At 34.2% G+C, this 24,329-nt stretch overlaps 2 protein-coding genes and 1 pseudogene across 2 annotated transcripts in view; all 3 read left to right on the forward strand.

The window, feature by feature from the left end:
- The window catches only part of LOC142624263 (TMV resistance protein N-like), a 47,610-nt pseudogene extending 37,045 nt beyond the window's left edge, over positions 1-10,565 (forward strand).
- The window catches only part of LOC142624592 (TMV resistance protein N-like), an 81,168-nt gene that overhangs the window by 8,284 nt on the left and 48,555 nt on the right, over positions 1-24,329 (forward strand). Inside the window, exons 5-6 of the mRNA XM_075798237.1 lie at positions 19-795; positions 897-2,229. Of these exons, the coding sequence (XP_075654352.1) occupies positions 19-795; positions 897-2,168 (2,049 nt within the window). The 3' untranslated portion in view covers positions 2,169-2,229. The remainder of the gene's footprint in view (positions 1-18; positions 796-896; positions 2,230-24,329) is intronic.
- LOC142624591 (TMV resistance protein N-like) lies at positions 13,164-24,329 on the forward strand. Its single transcript, XM_075798235.1, has 6 exons — positions 13,164-13,526; positions 13,616-14,121; positions 20,320-21,433; positions 21,617-21,883; positions 21,975-22,751; positions 22,853-24,329. The coding sequence occupies exons 2-6, from the start codon at positions 13,622-13,624 to the stop codon at positions 23,837-23,839; spliced, it is 3,645 nt and encodes a 1,214-aa protein (XP_075654350.1). The 5' UTR covers positions 13,164-13,526; positions 13,616-13,621; the 3' UTR covers positions 23,840-24,329.

Consider the following 24,329-nt stretch of genomic DNA (forward strand, 5'->3'; position numbering starts at 1 on the left):
TTTTGTTTTTTTTTTTAGGGGTGCCACAACAAATATTTGAGAAGTATCAAGTTGGAAGGGTGTCAATCCATCAAAAGAGTACCGAACTTATGCGCTCCAAACTTAGAGACATTGTACATTTCTAATTGTGAAAATTTAATTGAGATTCATGACTCTATTGGACTTCTTGATAAGCTTGAATGTTGGAACCTCCATTACTGCAAGAAACTTCAGACTCTTCCGAGGACCCTCAAGTGGAATAAACGTTTCAATCTAGGGAGCTGCCCAAGGCTTGAGAGGTTTCCCGATGTTCACCCTGAAACGAAATGTTTAGGCGATTTCATTGTGTTTGATAGTAATATCAGGGAATGGCCTTTATCACTAAGATATCTCACCAAAGGGATTATCAGATTAAAGATACAGGAACGTGAAAACCTTGGGAAGTTTTTGGATAGCACCAATAAATTGCAACTGCTTGAGGAAATAGATACCCCTATTCTCAACAGCTTTGATATTCTTTTGGGATATTCTGAATTTCGGGATGTCCTAAGCTATAAGGGAATTTTAATTGATTTAGATTTTTGGTTGGAGAATGATTTCTTCCCGGCATTGAGATATATACATATAAAAGACTCCAATATTGTTATTATCCCCGAATGCATTTTTAGATTATCTACATTAAAAGTGATTTACATAAATAATTGTAAGAAGCTTCGGGAAATTCAAAATCCAAGGCTTCCACAATCTATTAGAAAAGTGAAAATAAGAAATTGCCCATCGTTGCTTCCACAATCATCAAGTAGATTATTGAATGAGGTGAGGTCTCTCTCTTTGATAATTAAGTAGTAAATATACAATTTTTTTTTGTTAACGTCTTTCACAAACTTCAATTTCTTGTTTTTGTTTAATGCAAGCAGTTTGGAGAAATTCTAGGGACTCTACCGAATAGAGTCAGTGAAGGTGCAAGAAGCGACATATTAATGGATCTCTTTGAGGATTATGAAATTTTACTACCAGGAACTGAGATTCCAAAGTCGCTTAAATTCAACCATCAGAGTTTTGGAAATTCCATATCATTCAAGGTTGGATGCCAATTTCCAAAATTGGTCGTCTGTGTTGCTTCTCGTTCAGTGGAGGCACATGAAGCCAGAAATATTTATGTTCACGTTTTCATCAATGGTCGTAAGCAGTATTTCAGTCATATACGCACAGAAGAAAGCTACGAGGAACTGCGGTTATTTTATAAACCACATCTAGGGCAGTACAATAATCTATTTGAACAGAATCAGGTGATGGTTGAGGTGGAGGTTGATGATACTTATAGACTGGTGTTTGAACAGAATCAGATAAAATGGTTAAAGCTTCCCCATTTTACTGATACTATAAAATGGTGGGGGGTGAATGTAGAATGCATCTGCTGTCCTCAGAAATCAGATATTACTTACTTGCCGCTTCCGAGTGACAGGAATGGTTGTGGGTCATCCTCAGTTTTGAATGACACTGAGCTCTCGCCTTTTCAACCTGTTTTCCCCACTTCTTATGGCTCAGTTATGGACTGCGGGGCTTTTAACAATGAAGGAGATTTAGGGAATTCAATGGAACCAACAAATACTGGTTTTGAACCTGGTTTGGCAAATGGGTTTGACTTCGGCTTTGCCCAGCCAAATTTGGAGTTCGGCTCAGGTGTTAGTAGTGGGTTTCATTTGGGTTCGTCTTCAATGGCCCATGCCAGTGTAAATGATGACTCTGATTTCTATATGGGTTCGTCTTCAATGGCCCATGACTGTTTTCAACCTGTTTTCCCCACTTCTTATGGTTTTGAACCTGGTTTGAAGGGCTTTCTTGGTGATTTGAATGTGTCATTGTCAGCCCCTAATAACTCTGAACTCCTTGCATTGTTACCTGGTCCAAATATGGATCATGAGGTTTCCAATTCCATAAATGATTTGAGGCTTTTGAAGGGCATTCATAATGATGGGTGTGATTCAGATGAAAGAGAAAGTGAGCCTCCTCTGTTCCCTGATTCGACAAATGGGTTCAACTTCGGTTTTGCCCAGCCAAATTTGAAGTTGGGCTCAAGTGTTAGTAGTGGGTTTCATTTGGGTTCGTCTTCAATGGCCCATGCATGTGTAAATGATGACTCTGATTTCAATATGGGTCCACCGCCGAATAAAGCGAGGACATCTTGATCAGACTTCAAAGAATTATGCCTCTCTTTGTTTCCCTGATTCCCATCTGCTCCAACGCCAAGTTAGTCCCCTTCGCTAGTAATTATTACAACTCCAAACCCTCTTGTTTTTTGGTTGTTTGAATGGTAATGTTTTTAATATACAATGAGTGCTTGCTTTGTTTGTTGGACATATATGCATAAATGAAGTGCTTTTGTGGTCTTTTGCTTCTATTCAATGCTTCTGGTCATCATTTCATAATTGGCTCGTATAACTTCTTTGCTGGTTAGCCTCTACTCAATAATAGTTTGTGATCAACTTGTAGAGTAAACCTGATTATCCTCTACTGCCAGTATCTGAGATTCCAAAGTCGTTCAAATTCAACCTTCAGATTTCTGGAAATTCCATATCATTTAGGTTGGTTGCTATAGATTTTGGAAATTCAACCATCGTAATTGGCCATCTGTATTGCTTTTCATTCAGCTGAAGCACATATGTGCAGAATTTTTCATGTTCACTTTTCCATCAATGGTTATAAATAAAAAACCGATTATCTAAAGTACAGGAGAAAGCTAGGAGGAACTGTGGTTATTTTCTAAATCTCTTGGGCAATAGAATAAACCAAATCTATCTGAACAGAATAAGGTTGAGGTTGAGACTGGGCTAAAGATGAAGCTTCATCTTCCTTTTGCAAACAACACATAATTATGATGTAAAAGAATATCCCTAAAGACATAGTGGCACCATTCTCAACCAAGGTGTGCCTCCTTTAGTTACATATTTGGGTGCCTCTCTCTCTCTCTCTCTCTCTCTTCATTCATTAGGGAATCATGAATTTTAATGCAATTATAAATTATAAAATAAGTATTTAATTTCTTTTATTCATTTATTGTAATGTGGTTACCTGGCCTTGTTGCTGTGAAGCAATTGGTGGCGCCTAAGATATCTATCCACCTTGCAATTTGGATTTCTTTTATTATGATGTCTTTTATTGATCATATTTGTCTGCTTCTGGTGCATAATGTTTGCTTAGCTTAACATCAATCAAGAGCCAAGTAAGGTTACCTTCAATGTTTTGGAATGGCTCAAGACCTCTGTCGTTAACAGTGAGGCCCAATTTCTTCCTTTCTTGATTTTATGTTTGGGTTATGTACCATATCCTTAGATATTCAATTTGGTTTTTGTTTTTCACGTCCAATTTTTTGTTGCTTTGGTGAAGGCATATTAATATTGAAATGTACTAGAATCTATGATGATTTTTATAACATATATTTGCTATGTATGCTGAATCTGTGTATTATTACTTTTTGACCGAAAAACAAAAATCTTGAGTTCAATTTGAATGAAGATTCAAGATGATATTGAGGTTTTCATAAATAAATTATTATTATTATTATTTTTTTAAAAAAGAGATGATATTAAGGTTATATATAGAAGCTGGGTGAGCTGTAAATCAACTTGAAGGAATAGACTTAAATAAGATTCTTATTATTTCCAATCTTCAGGTTTTGATATATGAATGTGGAGTGAAGGTATAGAGAATCACTGTATTATGTCGTAAAGAAAGCTACCTTGATTTCATTTATTATTTTTTGTACTACTAGCTTCCAAGCCGTGAACTCTAAGTCTTAGACATCCCAGATTATTTCCTCCCTGCTCACTTACAGTTTTTCAACTAAGGGAGATAAATTTGTAAAATAAAATCCCACAATTTAAAACCTCCACTAAACCCACGTTCTCAGCAGTTTACAACCTCATCGTCTCTTATCCTTTTTGAAATTGAAATAGACGCACTCTCTTTTCTCTTAGCTCTTATCTTCTTGAAATTGAAACAGATGCAATCCATTATGTGAAACTTTTAAGCATCTCATGAATTTTACAAACTCTGGGAGTTTCACAACAGAATGAGAAAATTTTCCACAAACAATGACTCAGAAGGTATTTATATTTTTTGGGTTTGGGGGGGGGGGGTGGTTTGATACCATTGTTTTTGGCTGCTTTCATTTTGTACTGGTATTATTTTAACAGTTATTAGTAGCTCAATCTTTTTTTTCCCTTTTCTGCATTAGATACAAACTTTTTTTGGGTTGAATTTGTTTGTTACAATTGCATCAGGTACTACATTCCTTTAACATTTATTAAATTATTGTTCTTTTTAAAATAAATTTATGAAAGTATCATGCAATTTAGAATCAAAAGGAACACTAATGGGGGTGAGTATCGACTTACCATTGTTTTTTAGTGTTGCTACTTCAAGAGTAAGGTGAACAAGGATAAGACCTTGCTCCAAATATTTATCAAGAATGTGGGAAATAGTCAAACTTTATAACATCAACAAACTCAATTCACTACAGATTTTCAGTGCACAATAGTCAATCCAAAGGTATGTTCCTTGCAATTTTAATTCTTAATAAAGAACCTGATTCCATTATGTGAAATTTAAAGATCTCACACTTCCTTATTCTTCATATTGAGCAGAGCAATCACCACTGGAAGTTTCAGCAAAAGGTGCATTCAACGAAATTTAATGAAAAATACCATGTCATCAGTCAAAAGGTATGTTCTATCAAGTTTTCTTCATTCTCTTACATATTTGGTTTATGATTGGAATTTTTTTTTAAATGCAACAGAGATACAATCGGGTTACATTTTGTCAACAATGATTCCACTTTCTGCTCTTTGCCAGATCCCAATGCCAAGAATGTAATTTTGTCATCTTTTTAGGTTTTCAAATAATGTCATTGATTTAAAATATTTATTTGGTTTTCAGTTGTATCTATAGTTGTGCTAAGGTTTTTGGTACTATCTCAAATTGGAAAGTATGGAAAATTATGACACTAAATCCAAAAAGAAAAAGCCTCAGAGCATGCGTGAAGTGCATGTGATGTGGCTGCTTATTATTATTATTTTTTAACCTGAGTCAATAAGTAATTGCTTAATTTCCTTCAATGTTTGATTTCATTTAAGGTGTAGTTGCATTTTCCCTTCTAATTAAAGAATAATAAATAATGAATTGAGCCATGCAATGAGTAGTATGTAATGAGATTAATTCATATTTAGAAGAAAATGCTAAACTTTGCAGTTCTGTTGTAAATCAGATTGGCAGTAAATATGAACTAGATTTCCTAAAGTGAAGTGGTAGAAATTGATCTTGCATTCATATATTAGGTGTCTCAGGTTCAATTCTTAGACACCAATATACCTTAGATCTATAAAGGCAGGCTGAATCAAGTAATGCATACTGTGATAAATTCTTGAAAGGTCCTATTAGTCTAAAGGATTATTTTTGTTGTTTCTTTTTTTGGTTTTAGTTTATCATGTTCAAGGGAGTTTAAAACCTCTGAGGCATCACTGTACAAGTTGTTTTGCAGATCCCTTGCTTTAGTGATGTTCTGGTGAATATTCAGGAATGGGAGGATCAGCACATACTCTACTTTGAAAATCTCTTTAACCAATTTTGCCTTCCATTTAATAGCATCTGATAGCTACAAAAATCCATACCCCTTTTCCCTTTTTGGTGCCTGGATCAACTTCAACACTTAAGAAGGAGACGTAAGGTGAAAAGTAAGCTCCTCTGCTATGGCATGAACTAAAATTTTATTATTCAGTCAATTAGGTTTAGAAATTTAATTCTATTTGTAAAAATTAATTTTTTAAATCTTTATTTGTTTTTATGTTTGATAAACAATGCAGAACAGCTATTACAAAGGACTATATCTATGTTAAGGTCATCAAGATGTTACACTTCTACAGCTAAAAAGGTAGGTAACTTATTTGTATTTTGTTCTGGAAGGTATCTTTTGAAGTGCTTCTAGCTTTTGGAGTACTAAGAACAAGTTCACCATTTGAATTCAAATATTAAGACAATAATTTGATTCTTTTAAACCAAAAAGATATTTGGTCTGCTTGACAAGTACCAATCAATCATGTTAGCAGTTTTTTTTTATGTTCCATTATTTTGGACAAGATAGAAGAAATTCACGTAACTTATGAACCTTGTCTGATGAGTAAAAGATATTAAAACATAAGATCTGTGATATGCCTTGTAGGTGTTCTTTACCTTAATTTTCTTGGCCAAAAAAATTGAGATAGGTGTTTGTTGAGATTTTGGTTTTTCTAGTGATATTTCATTATTTTTAACCTGATAAATCCACACTAGGTCTTACTAGAAAAGAACTGACATAATAAATTTTCAACATTAGACTACTCAAGCAGCTAATTGTTGGAAATTTGGGACTGGTTGCCAAATGAAGATGACTTCTAGTTGAAAAGAATAGGGGTTACTAAGTTTGTTGATAAGACTAAATGCTTTGGGATCTATTCTCATAGAAGCTAAATGGATAGTGGGAATTGGGAACTCTATTCCTATCAGCCCTAACTTTTGGCCTAAAGTAAGATCCTTTGTGTTTTGGAGAACACATATTTCAAGGGTTTTTGAGTTTGTTGATTAAGTAGCATCACAATGGAACAGTGCATTGGTGACGTTATTATTTGCACCTCATGTAACCAAATCTATTGTTAAGAAGCCTCCTAGGTTGGGAGTTGCAAATAAATTGATTTGGTCCCATGTATCTGTCATGTCTCTTTAGAGTCATGTAAGTCTACTGGCTTCTCCAAAGTGAATGCTTAGACGGAAGAAGTAGAACTCAGACATAGTTCTCAGACGTCAGTTACCCTGTGAGAGCCAAAACTTCCTTTCAAAGTCCTTACTTTTCTATTAAAACTACAAATGACTGTCTTCCACCGAGAAGGGAATTTGCTAAGAGGAATTTAATCAATGATGCTTCTTACCCTTTCTGTGCTACAATAGAGGAGTCCTTGGACTACCTACTTATTACCGAATTGCATAGTCAATTCAGAATTGGGTTGCTATTTGGTTGGATATAGTGTACAAGGCACAAGACATGTGTCATCAGTTCACTTTCTTCTTTTCCAACACTTGTTGGCCTATTGGATCCATAAAAAACAAAGTGCCTGCATGAAGCTATAAGTGTTGATGTTAGCAAAGTCCTGAGTCCCATTGTTACCTGTTTGCAATTTGTAGGGATGCAAGAAACACATGACGACAGGGATCCTGTTAAATTTCAAAAATTTTAGTTCTGTTTGTAATAATTGACAAGCACTAATTGAAGGGAGTAAAAGCAATTGAAATCAATTGAGGAGTGCTGCACTTCTTTGCAGGGATTAAATTGGGAGACCCGTTTTGAATTGTTTTTACCAATAATGTGCTCTACAATGCTACAGTTGTTTGTTTGGTTATTAGTGAAGCACTACTTTTATGAATGTAAGGTGAAGGGTGTGGTTGTGGGTTTAAGATTATGGGTACAAGTGTAATTACCATGTCCTTTTTATTTTTTTATTTTTTAAAGAGTAAAATGGAGGATGAAGTTGTGGGTTATAAGACCAACCAAGTGCACGTCTAAATTACTAATAAAGAAAATTATCTGCAGATGTATTAGTCAAATTTTCACCATATATATATTGGTAGTGAACCTATCACTAATGGAAATGCATCTAACGCTGACACTTTAATGGTGCATCAAATGCTGACACTTTAATTTTGGTTTATCTACTGCCTATTAAAGTGTAAAGTTGTGTTGGTAATTAGTACCAAGATATATCATATTTTTAGTGTAAGATATAAATTTTGTCATTGCTATCCTTCTTCTTTATCCTCACTATTCTTATTTAGGACTAGCAGCTATTAATCATTATACCAAGTTTTTAATCTATGTCTTTGTCTCGTAGCTTTTTCCCACAACAAAAAATTTCTTGGCAGTATAGCACATGAATAGATGTTGAAGGTGTGAATCACTCTCTTTCTCTCTTTCATAATATGTCTTTATGATGATGTGAAACTTGTAGAGAATTTGGTAAATATAATTATTGTTGGATGCTTCAAATGGTTGTGTATTGAGGTGTGTATGCTGACAATAATCAAATCCATAAGATATTTAATAATTAGAAACTCATGATTGGGGCATATTCTTGAGTTGATATTTTTGGGGGAAAAAATGTCATTTTCTGTAGATTATTCTAGTGCATTGGTCAAATGGGTTGCATTTGTCCGCATGGTTCAATTTTTTGTCATTAAAGTGCAGTTTTTTTTTTAATTTTTAAAAAAACATTAATGTCGAAGTAACCTTTGCCACACTTTATTGCAAACTTATATCTTTTAACTTGTATAAATATATATCTGATAAAGTAGATGGAGGTCAAGATAGTGGAATCAACACCTAGCAGATGCTTGTGTAACTTACTGATCAAAAAATAAATATTTAAAAGATGCAATATTTTCTTTGTATTATGAGCAAGCATCAACTCTCTGAATTTATTAATGCAACAATGGGATTTTGATTATTATTATTATTTCTTTTGAATAAATGAACATAACTTTAATTAATGAAGGTACAAGCAATCTACATAAAGAAACAGTCTAACAACCTGGACCAAACTAGAAGCCACTTAGGACGACCTAACACTATCAAACACAGAGGAGGGGCCATGCCTCAAGCTACACAAACATATAACTGGAGTAGTATTCTCGATGCTTTTATGCAAAAACAACATTTATATATCTGGCCTTATGCCTAAAAGCTTGGGATTTCGTTTATTTACTGTGAGGCTCTGGAAAAAGTCTTACAAGTCAAGCTAATGTGGCAAGTGGCAATTGTGATACGATAGTGTTGAGATGGATGTGGAAAACAGTGATCCAAGTATTAACAAATGTATACCTTGTCCTTTAGGGAATTTAATGTGAAAAAATCTCTCCTTCATCTATTGAGAAAACCCTTAGTTATCTTCATCAAAGATTATTTAGTTGGAATGCTTTTCAACCAAGTCATTTGAAGATGTGTTAAAAACTATTTGCTTTCCAGTGATTGAGAAAATAATATTTTCTTGAATAATCTTGTTCTAATCAAAATTTTGGGGGCAACTTGGCAAGGGATGGGGCTGTAGTTTAAAGCTTTGTACACCCCATTATTCTCTTGGTTGTTTAAAAAGCTCAATTTATCCCCAAATGAGTGTTTGTTTGCTCATCACTTGTTAAATGTCTGGTTTAGTGTTATGACGTAGGACAAAACCAAAACTTGATACCATGAAATTGCAAAATGGAAACAATAAAGATCACCTAGGAGTCAGCGCCTAGTATTGTTTGGAGTCGACATCAAGCGAGATAGAAGACCTAGGAGTCAGCGCCTAGTATTATTTGGAGTCGACATCAAGCGAGATAGAAGACCTAGGAGTTAGCATCTAGCATTGGTGGGAGTCAACACTAGACCATTGAAAAATTCCCAAGAGAAATTGTTATTAATCAAGAAAATTGTAAATTGTCTCCAAAGGCGTAAAATATAGATTACTATGACCAAAAAAAAAAAAAATTCTATTAGACTTATGAAACCTTATTCTAGTTGATTTGGGAAATCCCGATGATTGATTCATAAAAATAACCTTGACTCTAGGAAATTAATAAAATAACCCAATTAACTTCTAAGACTTAAAATAAAACACAATTGACTTCCAAAAATAAATAAAAATAAATATTTCTTTGCGCTTTATGCACTATGATCTTTCATCTTTACCTCAGATTTGGTGCAAATTATTGTTACCAGAACATATGCATTTATGACTGCTTTGATAGCCAATGAAAAGTAAATTCATTCACTTGGAATTAGCATTTGACTTTGCAATAGAATTTGTAACCAGCACATGGTTTATAATTTGGATTTCTGCTTATTGGTTTTTTCATTGCATCTGAACAGCTTGCAACTTTTTCTTATAGCTTGTTTATATGGTGGACAATGTAATTGATCCTTGTAAATGACCAAATTTAACATCATTTTTCATATAATCATATGCTAAATTGTCTTTTCAAGTGCTATTACTATGGGTCATTTATCGCTTTTGATCCTTTGTGCATTAACTATTATTTTGAGGGAATATCGTATGTGTAAATTTGATTTTAATGTTTGAATCTTTCAGGTACCAAGAGAGAGTGCAATTAAAGGAGCCGATTGTAGCAGTTCAAAGAGTTTCTTTGCTGATTATTAGATGGATGGTGATGTAGGTCTTTTAGCGGTTCAAAGAATTTCTTTGTTGATTAGTTTCATCACAACTTTTCACTTTAGATTTCTTTGGTAATCCTATCCATGACCTTCATTTGGCATCCTGATGACAGAGTATTGTTTACCATGCCTTTTACATGGTGGTGTTGGTTGATATTTTTTGAGAGGATTATGATGTATTTATTTTTGGTGGATTATGTTTCTTTCCTTCATTTAAGTTTTTCTTTGTAATGTGTTATGTCTCTCTTTTTGTATTCAATCTTTATTTTCCCTAGGAGGACTTGGTGAGGATCATAAGGCATTTAATTTTGGTGTATCATGTTTTTACTTATAATTTCTTCTTTTCAGTTTTTGGACTTCTCCCTCCCATTTGTTTGAAACAAAGTAAGTTGAAGGCTTTTTGCTCAAGCTGGGAGAAAATTTAACGAGATAATTCTTGATTATGCAAAATTTGCATTGTTTATTCTTTAAGTTGAAGAGTAAAGTAGATATCATCTTTATCCCATAATATCCTGTCCTTTAAAATGGTTGTTGTTGATGACTTAGTTGGATTTTTATCATTATCATTATGATTGATGGATAAACATATCAAATAGAAGAGAATGAGTGATTAAACCAATCACAAAGGTCAAAGGGTACTTTTACAGCTTCATACTGCCATTCATAGGCAAAAAAATTTATTCCCATGTCTAAATATAGTTAACCTTGATATGGATTGCGATGCCTTTCTTCCATGTAGATTTTGAATTTCTATCCAAAACAAAGATAAGGGAATCTTGATGTTCAATGTTTAGTGCCAATACTGGCCGATTGACACTCTTTATCATATGTTCCTCTACATTATCTTCATGTGCTAATATAAGTCATGGGAAAAAGTTCCCTCTTTTTCTTGATATATAAATTGGAATAACTATCAAAATTTTGTGATATTCTGGCTCCAACTTTAGTTTAAATTTAATTGTTGGGATAAGCGCAAGAAGGAATTAGAGCTCCGGGGCAAAACGTAGAGTACTTTGGTGGTAATAGGTACTTCTAGATTTGGCAAGAAAGCTAATGTGGTTTATGATATACTGTTCAAGATTTTTCTGGTACACTATGACACTAGATTTTGGGTTGTAGTCTTCTACAAGCCAAAAGATTATATATATTTCTTTAATCATTGTATTAAAAATTTTAATTTCTTACTAAATGGTTCATGCGTTACATTTATAGTACAAATGTGGGCAACAAAGAAACACTTGTTTAAGAAATTTAGGGCTCGTTTGGTACATGTGTTTAAACACATGTTTTCAATTTTTAAACGACATTACACATATTTTTACACACTTTTTTATCCACACGTATTTCCAAAAAATACAAACAACATTATCAAATAGACCCAGAACTCCAAACCCGCCAATGCACCGATCCATTAACCCACGACCCACACACTGACGTGGAGGCCCAACCACCGGCACAAAGAGAGAGAGTGAGAGTTGAAAGCAATTCAGAGAGAGAGGGAGACGAAATGAGGAAAAAGAGATAGTTGAGAAGTCTGACAGAGGAGAGAGAAAGAATAAAAAAGATTAAAAAACAAATACAATAGTCTATAGTGCCATCATAAAAGTAGGATGGCACTGTAGCAATATTGGAAAAAATTTTACAATTCTTTACTTTTACAATTTTGAACGTTAGAGGTTTTTGAGAGACAAATGATAAATAAAAGAAATATATGGCATTTAGCATTCCAGATGCGAATGCAAGGGAGGGAATGAAATTATTCTATTATAATGAAAATGTGTGGGTGGTTTGCTTTGGTGGTTTGGGTTAAAGTGGCAGATGGCTTAACTTTGGTTTTGGTTTTAAGAGGTAAGCTAGTTAGATTAATCCAAACTACAGTTAAGTTTGTATTTATCTCTTGGTTAAAGTTGACATTTTCTAATTGTCCAAATGGTAGATCACCATTGGTTGGGAGGATCACATCAGCACATCCACGTGGTCCTCTGTTATGGCTAATAATTTATCGAGAGTGAAGGAAACCAAATCCCTCTGGGCCTACATTTTGTGTTCGCCCAATTTGGGCGAAAATGGAGAGAAATCTCCCGTAGCCACATATGTTGACTTTTCTGAACTCCAAGAATTACTTTTGTGCTAATTTCCCTATTTCATCAGGATATAAATGTAAAAAGGGTTATGCTAACAGGTGCCTTTAGGGCGATAGTTAACAATTCATTTTAGGAAAGTTTTGAAATCACTTTAATGGGAAATGGAAAAAGTTGTCGAAACATTAATTGATTTTTTTTTCCCATAAAAACTTTCTTTAAATGGATTATTAATCATTGTCTTAAGAACATCGGTTAGTATTTCTCAAAAAAATAAATATTTTTCTTTTTATTTCTCTTTTATTTGCAACCCCAAAAAAAAAAAAAAAAAAAGTTTCGTATATTCCATTCTTTTCTTTTCTCCTTCCCTGCTTGGTACCAAACATGCATGAGAGAAACATTTTCAATGTAAAGTATAACGAGTCTTCGGTTTTCCATCCAAGAACATTTGGGAAAGGGTGTGAACGCTTTGAAAAAAGAAGCAGTCCCATGCTTTTCAATTTCCAGGAAACTAAGGAGTGGAAATAAATGACAAAACGTAATCCACGCGCAATGCAATATACGAATTCTACTTTTTCCTGACAACGCGCAAATGCAATTGACGAATTTATTCCATGATCCACATTGAAGCCTCAGTACACCCTATCACACAGGATTGTAGCTCAAACAAAACCAAAAAACCAAACACGTTACGTTCAGAAGAAGTCCTTACCTGGAGAAAACAGAGACCGGTGCTAACGCCTCCTCTGACCAACGGAACTCCTCCCCGCCGCACACGTTAGTAGAATTGCGCGTTGTCAGGAAAAAGTAGAATTCGTATATTGCATTGCGCGTGGATTATGTTTTGTCATTTAACTCCTAGTTTCCTGGAAATTGAAAAGCATGGGACTGTTTGAAGGGCTCTCTTTTTCAAAGCGTTCACACCCTTTCCCAAATGTTCTTGGCTGGAAAATCGAAGACCCGTGATACTTAACATTGCTGTTGTCAAACAAATGCCAAATGCCAACTCACAATTCCTTTACATACACCCACTCTCACTCTAAAACTTTCTTCTATTTAACTCCAAATTTCCATTTCGACTTGATCTCTCTGTCTGATTCAATTCACTCCTTTTATCAATTTCACAATCAAACACTGATTCAGAGCATTTCAATCAAGTCTGAGCCTCACAGAACCGGGGCTCTTCTGCTGCAAGACTCAATCTTCAAAACCGTGATCCTACCGTCAAAAAGGTATAGCTCATCAAAAGGTATAGTTCTCCCATTTCTTTTAATTCCCCCACTTTATCAAATCTCTGATCTTCTCGATCTTTTGCTTATAGATCCCAATGGTTTTCCTGACCAACGAAGGAGCCTCCTCCTCTTCTTCCACTTGTCGAAAGAAGTATGATGTCTTTTTGAGCTTTAGAGGTGAAGATACCCATACAGGTTTTACTACCTATTTATATAAAGCTTTGGAACAAAAAGGCATTAACACCTTTATGGACGATAAGCTTCCGAGGGGAGAAGAAATTTCTGCGGAACTTCTCAAAACAATCGAAGAGTCAATGATTTTAGTTATTGTGTTTTCTAAAAACTATGCAGAGTCCAAATGGTGTTTGGACGAACTTGTTAAGATTGTTGAGTGTTGGAAAAATGACCAAATGGTTCTATTTCGACCAATTTTTTATAACGTAAAACCAAGTGAAGTACGTAATCAATTGGGAAACTTTGGGATAGCGCTAGCTAACCATGAAAAGGAGTTCAAGGATAACATGGGGAAGATGCCGAGATGGAGGGAAGCCCTAAGTAAAGCAGCTAGTGTGTCTGGATCACATTACGAGGAAGGGTATGTATTTAATTTTTTTTTGAGAAAGATATGTATCTAATTGTTGATATAATGATTCATGCTTTTATACTTCTAATGGTTTACCAAAACCACTACATGCAAAAGTATGAAAATATTCTATTTTGATCATATCATTTGGTAGGAAGATAGTTAGCCTACAAAGGTGAAGTTGAAAAATTTTAAACTTTCCAGTTAAGAGTTTCACCCATGTGTGTATATATATATATATATATATATAAATTTTTTTTTTCCAAAATTTTGTTGATTATTTCTTTCCAACATTGGTAGTGGACAACAGTGGCTCTAAATTTTTTTTTCTAAGAAACTTAAATTATGCAAAATCTAATTTTAAAAAAAAGAACTTGAATATATTATCAACCAAACCAAAAAAGAAAAAAAAAACCACTCAAAAACATGAAATTTTACAATTTTTTTTTACAAATTTTTATATCTTAAAATCTTCATTATTAATACTATTAGCTTCATTATTAGTTCTAAGATTAATTATTATTATTGTTAAGTGAAATGGAATACAATACACTTAGAGCCACGGGAATCCGAGTACAATACCACCAATTAAACAAACAAATAAAAAGCACAATTATGAAATTTATATATAAAATAATATGACATAAAGTTCACAATAGTATTTTATAAGCTAGTGCCTATAACTACTACACATACTGATTTTTTCTGTTATTGAACAACACGTGTAGTGATCTTAGGTCACTGATTTTTCAAAAATATCAATTAATAAAATATAATATACACTTACTAGTTACTTTACTAAACAAGAGTCAAAATCAAACTTTAAGTATAAAACTTACATTGAACACAGGCAGCACTACAACATTAGTCATGTAAATGATTATCAAGTTCCCGATCCAAATCTTAGTATATTAAAATCCTACATCATTAAGACGTTTTAAATCTCTCTAGGATCTATACTAAAGTGGGATTTGTGTGGGATCCCGGTCCAGATCTTAGATTTCTATAAGATCGCAATCCTATAATGATACCAAAGATCTTGTGCTATTAAGGAAAATTCAAAAAAAAAATTTCTTGTTTATTTTCAGCCTCCAAATCAGGGTAGCTAGTTTCGTACCGTACCGGCCGGTACGGCCGATATTTTCCGTTTCGGTGCCTGAAACGGTACAAAGACTTCCTCATTTCGTACCGGTTTAAATACCGGCAGTACCGGGAGCGTTTCGGCTGTACCGGCAGAAATACTGGATTTCGGCCGGAAAATTGATACCGGCCTGAAACAAAAACACAGATTTCTTTGTAGTTTTTCACTCACCTAATCTGCGTTCCTCTAATCTTTGTGACTCTGTGTTCGTCTAATCTTCTTCTTCTTCTTTTTCTTGCTGTTGATTTCGTCATCAAAATCCATATCTTCTTCATCTTCAAGGTCTCGCATAAGCTCCTCAACATTGATAATGTCAGGCTCTTCCACTGTCACACCTGTCTCTATGCTCTGCTTCTGCTCTGTTTCTTCACAAATCAACTCGATCTGAGCTCTGAGCTCTGAGCTCTGATACTCGGACTCTTGGGGAGAAAGTCAGCATACCCATCTGACGCATTTACTTGGAGAACTTGATCTTGTTTTAGATAGCCAATGCTTTCTTTATTTTTCTTTTTTATGTCTTGTTGCAGGTGCCCACATGATGGTCAGTCAAGGAGTACTAGCCTTTTGAAATTTGAATTGAGACAAGACCTAGTAGTAGAGTTAAACATGTGGAGGAGATAAAATCAAGATAGAAATAAAGAAAAATAACTTGTAAAAGTAAAAGAGAATGAATGGAGGTGAAAAAAAAAGTGAGTTATTAAAAAATATTTGTTGGCAGAGATTAATGGAAAGTCGAGATACGTATATCTAAAAAAATTCTTTACAATATTTTCACAATAAGTTTTAAGTTTTAGGTTGTTATGGGTTTTTATTGGTGGAGCAAAAAAGTTATTTTAGTAGTAGGTTCAAATTAGAACTAATAAAAAATAGTCACATATGATTTATTGTATTAAGTGTTGAGAAAATATTGTGGACGTAGCACATTTATAATTTATATATATTAAATATATAAAATAGCGGTAAACCCGAAACGGTACACCGGTATTGACCGGTACCCGAAATATATCGTACCGCTAGCCAAACCGGTACAGCCTCCGGTACGATATTGACTTCCTTGCTCCAAATGGAGCCTAAAGGCCCCAAACTGATAAAAAAAAAAGATCAACTTAGTAGCCCTTGCCTAGATTTATATTTAAAAAAAATTAAAATGTAAAAAAAAAAAAAAAAACTCTTCACCTCACCCTAACCTAATCAACAAAATCACAGAAGAAAGAGACTAGAGAGTATAGGGCTAGTGCATGAAGGACTAGAGATTAGTAATGAATTTGAGTTTGATGATGCCAATAAAAGTGAAGTGAATGAACCTCCAAATGCAACATTAAGAGATTTTGATAATTATCCAATGGATGATGCGGGCCATGTGGTTTTTAACAATGTTGAGAATGTTGTTTATGATGATCAACCTTACTTTGAAAAACCTAGTCAAGATAACCAAAACTTTGGTCATGATGTTTGAGTGTGTTTGTGGTGTTGTTTGGATCATTATTATTTAGTTTATGTTAATTCTGTGAAACATTATGCATTGTTATATGTTTTGTGTTGTTTAAAGTACCTTTCTTTTATGTTTTTATAAAAATTAATTGTAAATTATAAATATAGGTTTTTTTTAGGTTTTTTAATTGGAAAGTAGGATTTTACGATCCTTGTCCCGATTCTACAATCCGATCCCCAAACCCTCTCATCGATTCTATGTGAGATCTCAATCCTAATAACCTTAATCATATATGATAGGCCAAGAATGTATTGACCCGTAGTGATGAATTAACCAATTAATTTAGCCAAGTTAATTAATTAATCCAATTAAAATGCAATAGCGTGGTAGCACAAACAAATCACCAACTAAGTTAATATGCAGCAGAAAATAAATTTGACACGGTGATTTGTTTACGAATGGGAAAAACCTCCAATGCAAAAACCCCACCAGGTGATTTTAAGGTCACCACTCCTGAGACTCCACTATTATCACAACAAGCAGTTATAAGTAAAAGAATCCCAGTATCTTATACCAACCTATAGTTGAACCCTTACCCCAATACCTAATTGGACTTGTTCTGTAGTGACAATCTCTCCGTTTAATGCACGGCTCCTAGTACGTGACTAACCAATTCGATGCACGGATCCAAGTACATGACTAACCACCAACTTGAGAAGGATGTTGGCTGCAAAGTTCATCAGTTCATCACATGATGAAGATCACGAAACTCTTTGGTTACAAAACCTTTCGGTGTACAATTGCAGCAGCTTTTTGAAGAGAAAAATGAACTAGGGCATATGTCTCTGATTACAATATGCTTGTGAAAAACTTTTGCACTGAGTTGCATCAACTGTGACGGCCCTTAAAATAATTCTTATAGATGTTTAAGGTTGTGAGAAAAGAAAGCCTAAACATGTATCCACAGATTGGAGTGAAATTAGATCTGAAAAACTGATTTTCATAAATCTCGATAGATAGGCTATCTATCGAGAGCTGTCGAGCATCGGGCTTAAACAGTCTTCTAAACCTCGATAGATACTAGCTGTCGAGCTAGCTATCGAGTTTTAAAATCCAGCACTTCTTCACTTGATTCTTGGACCGATTTGCATGACTTTAACACTAGAACTTGAAACCTTGTTCCTTGAAGTATTAAACACATCCTAGATCTACCCAATTACAAGTAAAGTACGTTTTGTCAAAGGATTAGCCAATTTTACATTTACATATGTTCCTAACATGGTTCACATATGTCCTAATAATTTCCCCTTTTGTCAATCCTTAACAAAACCACAATAAACAAATGAATATATAAGAGAAGTCATAAATCACTCAACTCATACTCACTTGTTGAATACAATAAAATCTATCCTAACACAAACTCTTGAAAAACTTTGCAAGAAGAGAGTTCATGGCAAGAAAGACTTTGACAACCTATATTTCTGATACACTTTAATCAAAACCCATCACGGCATCTTAGTGTGAGACAGAGATAAAAGATTACATACAATAAATAAGAAGCATGTGCATAAAGAGAGAAAAAAAAACAACACATGAAGATATAGGTGAAAGAATTTAATAACAAACTATATATATATATATATATATATATATATATATATATATATATATATATATATCAAAAAGAATACAAGGTTTGCTATCACAATGTAAGAACAATGTATCTCAAAAGTAAAGAAAAGAAAAGATACAAAGAGTCCTCACTACATCCCTCAAAAAGAAAACACTCCCCCTAACAAATATATCTTCTATAACTAACTCTCCCTCTATGTACATGACTACTCTCATACCCAAAACTACTCCTCCCTTTTCGTTACGAATGACAAAGGGTAAATCACTGTGAAACAGTCATCTCATTATCATTGGAAGAGCTAGTATCCTCATCCTCATTAGCAGCACCATTAGAGTCACCATTGTCGTCCTTGTCCTCAGAAGCCTCTGGAGAAGGAGAGGGAGACTCTACGAAGCTACCAAGGTGAGCCTATCATCGTGCAATACGACTAACACGGGTGTTCACCTGATACCACTCAGTAGTGAGCTTATCAGGGCGAGCATCCATGCGCTGAAGCTGCGCCATGACCACCTTAAGGGTCGCACCATCCGTAGAAGTAGAAGGAGTGGATGTGGATGAAGCAGAAAAAACAGAAGGAGTCGATGTCTTGGTCCGTGGCCACTTCGGTTGAAGCTGGGCCGCGCTCCGTCTAACGGTGGTAGCGTTTCTGGCACACATCACTGAAAAGTAAGGAGACTCGGGATGGGAGATAGACGCATGACCGAGAATCCTTGTGATAGTAGAAGAAAAAATGAGCATATTATGGGTCGTTGTATCCTTATAGACATCTATAAGGGATAGTATGAAGTGAGAGGGAAAATCTATAGTGATTCCCTCAATAAGGGATAACAAAAATCAAGCACGAGACTTAGTAATCGAATTATAGTGAGACAAGGGATGTAGAACAAATGTCTTCACCATATTCCGCCAGTTTCAATTGAAGCTTCAACTGAAATCCGCAAAACTTTAATCACCATATTCCGCAAAAGTTTTTCATCCGACATTTGTTCTACATATAAATATATATATATATATATATATATATATATATATATATATATATATATATATATATATGTAGAACAAAGGAAGATGAAGGAAAAGATGAATAACAATATTAAAGTAGAGGGTAGTGGGGGGATAAAAAGGTAAGGGAAGAAGAAAGGTTGAAGAAAGTGTAAATATTTTAAAAAAAAGTGAATGTAAAAAAAATTATAGGAAATTGGAAATAAAAAAGAAATATATATATAGATATTAAAACCGACAAAAATGAATATATAAAGTCAATAATCTATTTTTATATATATATATATATATATTGTAAAAAAAAATAGCAATAAATAATAAATAATAATTATGTGGCGAATGACGTGACGATGAGGTGGCGCAATAGGAGCTCAGCAACAATAAATGTCACGCTTTAGCTTTTAGTAATATATAGATATAGATATAGATTGACAAATTTTTCTTTAGCTTGTAATTGGTAAGTTTGTTGTTGGGCTTCCCCCCCTCCCCCCAAAAATGATTTAAGATTGGCAATTATTAAATTTTGTTGTTGGCTTTGCTTTAAAAAAAATTAGATCAATAAATTTTATTGTTGGACTTTTTCTTTTTGTTTAAAAGGGCAAGAATATAATCAAGAGAGGCCAAATTTAATTATATTGGGCTTACTTCAATTACCTAAAAAAAATTTAGGGTGTTTGCAATTTTTTTAGGATACACAATATATTAAATATGCTACCACTAGTAGTGGGTTTCCAATAAATATGATACCTCACGAGAGGTGAGTTTTCATGCAACTACTTGCTAAGATTCCAAAAGTAATCTAGAAGGCATATTTTTAAAGAGAAAAAAAAAAGATTATTTTAATATTAAGAGAAATGATATATCTGAAATCTACATGTACTTTATTTAAAAACGTGTTAGTTGTAACTTATGACTCACAAAACTAGATATCTTAAATTTTGTTCATCTGCTAATCTAACTCATTATATGTTATGTTTTCTTGTGCTATGTGATTGGCAGCCGCACTACATATAAATCTGAATATGAATTTATACAAGGAATTGTTGAAGAAATATCAAGTGCTACATTTAATGGGAGACCATCATATGATGCTGAAAACCTAGTTGGAATAAATTCTCGTGTAAAGGACATAATGTCACTTTTAAATATTGAGTCAAATGAAGTTGGCATTTTAGGGATTCATGGACTTCCTGGAGTAGGTAAGACTACAATTGCAAACGTTGTTTATAGCATAATTGCTCATCGATTTGAAGGAAGCTGTTTTTTGGAGAAGGTTAGAGAAGAGTCTATAAATTGTGGCATGATACGACTACAAGAGAAACTTCTTTCAAAGATCTTACAAGATAACTATTTGAAGGTAGAAAGTGAATTCAAAGGAACCAATTTGATAAAGGAGAGAATTGGTTGTAAAAACGTTCTTTTAATTCTCGATGATGTGGATAATTCAGAACAAATAAAAAAATTGCTTGGAAAATGTGACTGGTTTGCTTCAGGGAGTATAGTCATTATAACAACAAGAGACAAACATGTGCTAACCACTCTTCCAAAAGGTCATCTAATTTACAAGGTCAAAGAACTAGGTCCATGTGAAGCTCGTGATCTTTTTAATATGCATGCCTTCCACACAAATGAGCCCAAGGAGGAAGATTATTCAGAACTTGCAAAGCTGATTATATCTTATGCTAAAGGACTTCCACTAGCTCTAAAAGTAATGGGTTCTGATTTGTGTGAAAAAAGTATATGTGAATGGAGAAGTGCATTTGAAATGTATAAGAACATTCAACATGAAAAAATTCAAGAGATACTCAAAATAAGTTTTCTTGGATTGAGTAAAAACGAAAAAGATATTTTTCTCGATATTGCATGTTTCTTTAAGGGACGCAACAAGGATTATGTTGTAAAGATATTAGATGCTTGCGACTTATATCCAGATTTTTGTATTGGAAGGCTTATTGATAAATGTCTCATAACCGTTGAACATGGCACATTATGGATGCATGACTTGCTACAACAAATGGGTAGAGAAATAGTTCAAGAAGAATCTGAAGGGCTTGAAAATCATAGCAGAATATGGTGTCATGAGGATGCTAATAAATTACTAACTAGAAATAAGGTATAAGTTCTTTTGCTTAACCTTTTATTTTTCCCCAAATATATTTTTCATTTATTTTTTCCTTTTAAATATTGAAGAAAAAATATATATATATATATATATATTTTTGTTTAAAGTTTTTAAAATAATTATACTTTTGTCGGATTCTGTTATGAAGTGCAACTAATTCTTTGTCTTATCTAGGGGTCGGATAAAATTCGAGGCATAATGTGGTGCGAACCTAACTCAATAACAGTATCATTAAGAGCTTCAGCTTTCAAAAAGATGGAAAATCTCAAATTTCTTATTGTTAAGAATGTACAAACTTCCAAAAAACTTAAATATTTTTTCAATGAATTAAGATTGTTTGAATGGTCAGACTATAATTTTTCCTTGCCATCCGAATTTTGTCCTCCAAAACTTGTTGGACTGGAGGTGTCTTGCATTAGGTTACCAAAATTATTCGGGCAGGTACGAGTTTATTTTTTGTGAATCTTCATTACCGTAAATGTTATTTTTAAAATTAGATGAAGTGATTTTTTTTTTTTTGGTTTTTTTTTAGGGGTGCCATAACAAATATTTGAGAAGTATCAAGTTGGAAGGGTGTCAATCCATCAAAAGAGTACCGGACTTATGCGCTCCAAACTTAGAGACATTGTACATTTCTAATTGTGAAAATTTAATTAAGATTCATGACTCTATTGGACTTCTTGATAAGCTTGAATGTTGGAACCTCAGTCACTGCATGAAACTTCAGACTCTTCCGAGGACCCTCAAGTTGAATAAACGTTTCGATCTATGGAGCTGCCCAAGGCTTGAGAGGTTTCACGATGTGCACCCTGAAACGAAATGTTTAAGAGATTTCACTGTGTCTGATTGTAATATCAGAGAATGGCCTTCATCACTAAGATATCTCACCAAAGGGATTATCAGATTAAAGATACAGGAATGTGAAAACCTTGGGAAGTTTTTGGATAGCACCAATAAATTGCAACTGCTTGAGGAAATAGATACCCCTATTGTCGACTTGTTTTGTCTTATTGGGGGATATTCTGAAAATCGGGATTTCCTAAGCTATAGTGGAATTTTAATTGATTTAGATTTTTGGTTGGAGAATAATTTCTTCCCGGCATTGAGATATATACATATAGGAGACTCCAATATTGTTAGTATCCCCGAATGCATTTTTAGATTATCTACATTAAAAGTGATTTACATAAATAATTGTAAGAAGCTTCGGGAAATTCAAAATCCAAGGCTTCCACAATCTATTAGAAAAGTGAAAATAAGAAATTGCCCATCGTTGCTTCCACAATCATCAAGTAGATTATTGAATGAGGTGAGGTCTCTCTCTTTGATAATTAAGTAGTAAACATACAATTTTTTTTTGTTAACTTCTTTCACAAACTTCAATTTCTTGTTTTTGTTTAATGCAAGCAGTTTGGAGAAATTCTAGGGACTCTACCGAATAGAGTCAGTGAAGGTGCAAGAAGCGACATATTAATGGATCTCTTTGATGACTCTGAATCTGAATCTGAATCTGATTCTGATTCTGAAATTGAGGATTATGAAATTTTACTACCAGGAACTGAGATTCCAAAGTGGCTTAAATTCAACCATCAGAGTTGTGGAAATTCCATATCATTCAAGGTTGGTTGCCAATTTCCAAAATTGGCCGTCTGTGTTGCTTCTCGTTCAGTGGAGGCACATGAAGCCAGATATTTTTATGTTCACGTTTTCATCAATGGTCGTAAGCAGTATTTCAGTCATATACGCACAGAAGAAAGCTACGAGGAACTGCGGTTATTTTATAAACCAAATCTAGGGCAGTTTCATAAGCTATTTGAACAGAATCAGGTGGTGGTTCAGGTGGAGGTTGGTGATACTTATAAAATGGTGTTTGAACAGAATCAGATAAAACGGTTAAAGCTTCCTCAGAACCATTTTACTGATACTATAAAATGGTGGGGGGTGAATGTAGAATGCATCTGCTGTCCTCAGAAATCAGATATTACTTACTTGCCGCTTCTGAGTGACAGGAATGGTTGTGGGTCATCCTCAGTTTTGAATGACACTTCTTATGGTGATTTGAATGTGTCATTATCGGCCCCTAAAAACTCTGAACTCCTTGCATTGTTACCTGATCCAAATAAGGATCATGAGGTTTCCAATACCGTAAATGATTTGAGGCTTTTGAAGGGCATTCATAATGATGGGTGTGATTCAGATGAAAGAGAAGGTGAGCCTCCGCTGTTCCCTGATTCGACAAATGGGTTCAACTTCGGTTTTGCCCAGCCAAATTTGGAGTTGGGCTCAAGTGTTAGTGGTGGGTTTCATTTGGGTTCGTCTTCAATGGCTCATGCCTGTGTAAATGATGACTCTGATTTCAATATGGGTCCGCCACCGAAGAAAATGAGGACACCTTGATCAGACTTCAAAGTCTTTGTTTCCCTGATTCCCATCTGCTCCAACGCCAAGTTAGTCCCCTTCTTTAGTAAGTATTACAACTCCAAACCCTTTCTCTTTTTTTGGTTGTTTGAATGGTAATGTTTTGAATATGCAATGAGTGCTTGGTTTGTTTCTTGGACATATATACATAAAGGAATAGCTTTTATGGTCTTGTGAATTGGGTTTGTTTCAGCTCGTCTTATTCAAGTTTTTGTTCTGTTGTGCACGCTTGAATATTCTATGAGTAATAGCTTACGGCCCCTGTAGTCACGTGGTATTTGTTTTCCTTAAAAGCGGTTTATAAAGTAAAAGGTGTGATTTTAGAGTGAACGTTGCTACGCTGTTGAGATTGTAGCCTGCTATGTCTGTTTTATTAAGTAATCGCAATAGAAAAATTCCAGGAGCGAATTTGCAGTTTAACAAAGAACAATTTGCTTATTCATTGAATTGTTGTGTGACATAATTAAAT

Source organism: Castanea sativa, chromosome 2 (genome assembly GCF_040712315.1).
Source record: "Castanea sativa cultivar Marrone di Chiusa Pesio chromosome 2, ASM4071231v1".
In the NCBI taxonomy this organism is placed as follows: Eukaryota; Viridiplantae; Streptophyta; class Magnoliopsida; order Fagales; family Fagaceae; genus Castanea; species Castanea sativa.